This window comes from Gorilla gorilla, chromosome 10 (assembly GCF_029281585.2).
Source record: "Gorilla gorilla gorilla isolate KB3781 chromosome 10, NHGRI_mGorGor1-v2.1_pri, whole genome shotgun sequence".
Classification (NCBI taxonomy): domain Eukaryota; kingdom Metazoa; phylum Chordata; class Mammalia; order Primates; family Hominidae; genus Gorilla; species Gorilla gorilla.
Genome location: NC_073234.2, coordinates 122,659,233 through 122,662,938, shown reverse-complemented (window position 1 = coordinate 122,662,938; position 3,706 = coordinate 122,659,233). Strand labels below are relative to the sequence as shown.

At 40.7% G+C, this 3,706-nt stretch overlaps 1 protein-coding gene across 1 annotated transcript; it reads right to left on the bottom strand.

Moving 5' to 3' along the window:
* Positions 1–1,073: 1,073 nt before the first annotated feature.
* On the bottom strand, positions 1,074–1,952 carry LOC101125643 (protein SET-like). Its single transcript, XM_055358908.2, has 2 exons — positions 1,875–1,952; positions 1,074–1,544 (listed from the first exon to the last, which is right to left on the bottom strand). Exons 1-2 carry the CDS (start codon positions 1,950–1,952, stop codon positions 1,074–1,076), a joined length of 549 nt encoding a protein of 182 aa, XP_055214883.1.
* Between the last annotated feature and the right edge of the window lie 1,754 nt (positions 1,953–3,706).

The following is a 3,706-nucleotide window of genomic DNA, read 5'->3' as shown; positions in this document are numbered from 1 at the left end:
TATCTCAAATGATGTGAATAATTTCAGAAAACAATGGCAAATTTTACCCATGTTTCCCAGCTATGGAGATATTAATACATTGATTCTAATCCCGTTACTCAGTTCACATAACCCTGAGGTCATCCTCCAAAGTGCATGTCAAAAAATATGAAGTTAGAGTGACAAAGTTTGAAAGTGATGTTATACAAGTCAAACTTGGAAGGTCATTGGAAGCACACCTATGCTGAGAGAAAAGCATCAAATCCTTTGTGTACACATTTAGTTTTACTGTAACAAAGCAACTTGTACACTTTTAATGTTTGAAACTGAGCATCATCTTTCCTTTCCAGTGAAACAAAAAGAAAATTTAAAAATAAATGGAACAAAATTACAATAGAGAATGTCAATTCCAAATAAGATCCTACAGGTTCTGCTGATTCTCCCATTGAGTGGCAGGGCTCAAGTCATCATTAGGAGAGAATTTATTTTAAAAGTGTCATCTTAAACTGCAAGGATATCTGTCAAATGTCACAATTAAACATGCCAAAGGAGAAGCCATGTTGTCAAAATGCCCACTTAACCCACCCAAACATCTCAAACCCACCCTTTGCTGACGTTTTACAACCCCATTTTTTAAAGTTTTTTTTTTTAAACAAGAGAAAGTAGACAGATATATGTTGGTAAACGCTAACTGTCCATATTCACATAGAGACACAGTGTACTCTGTGAGCCCAACATACAGAGAAAGGAAGAAAAAAGCTAGAATTATACGCACTACTACACAGCGGCCTAGCACCCTCCAGCTTCCAGCAGAGCGAAGGGAGCAGGTTTTTCTTTTTTCCCGCAGAGCTCGGTAGTGTTGATTCCATACAGTTTTTATTCAGATAGTAAGCAATAAAAATGAATTTTGAACAGAAAGAGGTAGAGACTCTTCCCATTGTATTCTGCTCAAGGTATTTCCCCTAAAATAAGTTGAGAAAATAGACCTCAAGAACAGGGCGACTGAGCACAGGAGGAAAAAAAAAAACTGCAACTTGCTCCCAGGGACTGGAGAAAATTTTTAAAAGAGAAGGTTGGAATCCATCAGTGTTCTATTAGTCATCTTCTCTTTCATCCTCCTCTCCTTCCTTCCCTTCATCATCTTCATCTTCTTCACCTTCATCCTCACCCCCTTCTTCATCAATATCTTCTAATCCTTCCTCATCTTCATCATCATCATCATCTTCTGCTCCTTCTCCTTCTTCGTCATCCATATCGGGAACCAAGTAGTACTGTAATGGTTTTGGCCAGATATCATCTCTGATGACCTCTCCTAACTCATCAGCCCCTGCATCAGAATGGTCAGTAAACCAGGTAAAGAAGCTCTCTGGTTCTTCATGCTGCCTCTTTCTGCTGGCTTTCTTCTGCATTTGACTTGAACGTTTCATCAAATCCTTTCCAGATGTCCATTTGATTTCGGTGGAATTTGAAGATAGATCACCACTCTCATTCACATGGAATTCTTTGGAGAGAACTTTACTTTGAAAGTAAGGATTTTCATCCACTCTGAACGCACCTGATGTTGTCTGATCTCAGAAGCTAAGCAGGGTCAGGCCTGGTTAGTACTTGGGTGAAAATAGGATATTCTTAATAAGAGGTATAGCCCAAGCAAAGGTAAAAATATAGAACAATTGTGCTTGTGTATGGGCTCCTTATGGAAACCTGCTCTTCTAGAATTAGGAGAATGGGGAGGGATGGAAGCTAATATTTGTTGTGCTCCTACTTAAGCTAGGTGCTTGCAGCTCATATGTTTTGGGGTGTCTGCTCTCCTGAAGGCCCTCTCTCTAGGAATCATCCCCATACAGGGCTGAAAGGGTGGGCCTGGAGCCATGTTTATGTCATTTGTCCAGTCTCACATCCTGGTCACAAATCGCTGGACCATGGATGAACACTGGATCTAAGCTCAGTTGATCCAGTTCTTCTCCCAGGAACATGGCACTAGGACACAGAAAAACTAACCCGGAGGACTTCCTATGGAAAGGCTGGAGTGTAGAAAGGTCCAGAGTGGGAAATAGCGAGAGGTAGAAGGGAACTGAAGAAAGCTGAGATCAGTCTGCACTGCGTAGAGAAGGAAAAATGTGCACAGAGAAACAGACAGGATGCTGTAAGATAGATTCAGTAGCTCCTGGGAGATGGCACATGTGCCTGGATTCCGACAATTCAGTTCCTGGTTTCTCTCCTGAGGATGCTATATTTCCTTTCTTATTCCTTGATTTCAGTTGAATTAGTTTAAGTGCTTTCCTATTCCTTACGATAAAAATAGCCTTGGCCAAGACAGTTTGTTCACATTTTTTCAGATTATCCTCTTAACAATTCATTGAAATAGATATCACTTCCACATTATTAATATGGATATCAAGGCTTAGAGCAGCAGTGTGACTTGCCTATATGCATTCAGTTGATAATGGTTGAGCTGAGAGTCAAACCCAGGCCTGTCTGGCTCTAAACACTTTACACTTCTCCCTAAGGGACCTTGGCCAGTGTTCGAATCAACAGTTGATCCCAAAACACTTTCTCTGTAACTGCACAAGACACCCTCACTTCTGATGCTGTGTCTATTCAAGGCCAATTTGATAACTTTTAGTCATTCTGAGATTCTCCTGTGGAGGTTCAAGCCCAGAAAGCTTATTTAATACATGAATTCAGAATTTGTAAGAATTTGGATGCTGTATTTATGACTCTTACTGAGTCAAATTCAATGCAATCCTATCCTTAAAAAATATCCAGATTCTAGTGAATAAAGAGAAACTGGTGAAAATTAGTAGAATTTTTCCAAATCAAGAAAATTAAGAATGTCTTTAATTTGGGGGCCAGCTAAGTAAGTTATTCATCCTAAACAATACTCACTGAATGGTTGATATGCCTCTTATATTTTAATAACCCATTACAAATACACCTTCTTTGTGCAATCTATATTCTAGTCATAGTCAACTCTTACAATCCTTTCAAATACCATGCTACTCAAACCTCTATGCCATAATATGTGTGAAAATTCATTTCCCTTCCCCTATCCATCTGGAACACTTCCACTCTTTAGGATTCTGCTGAAGGTGTCACCTCCTCCACAAAACTGTTCAGTAACTCTTAGCCTCATGCAGGTGAGTAAATCTTTCCACTATGTCCCCAGGAAACCCCAACCTTAACTCTCATCACTGCATTGTAATTGTCTCTTTGCAGTTGAGGTGACATGTTCTTCTCACTCCCATGCCAGGCTACTCTCTTTCCTTTCTAATTGCCACTTCCTCCTCCTCTCTCACCTAACAGACGAATTGCTAATCTAATGAACTTGAGATATTGATTAGGCTACATTTCATTAGTGAGTAAGGTTGCCATGGTCAAGACCACTCTATCCTTCCTGTAGAAACTCAGGACTTTCCTACCCTTCCCCTGCCATCAAAGAAGGTCTGGGATGTGACTCAGGAAACCTCCTTTTCCTTCCATTTTTCTTCTGTACAGTTGGTAAAATAAGAGATCATGTAGCCGTGTATGTGATGGAGGTGAGGCAGCTCTGCCCCACAGGCCCAGCCATTTTCTCCACACCTTTGTGCCAGCATCTTCACCTGTGCATGCCTAGGTAAGCCAGGTGGGTTATGTACTACCAGCTATGCTATCTTTTTGGAGGGAAAGAAATGGGAAACCCTACTTCAGTTTCCCAGCTGAAGTCAAGTGGTCCAGCTCTGGGTACCAG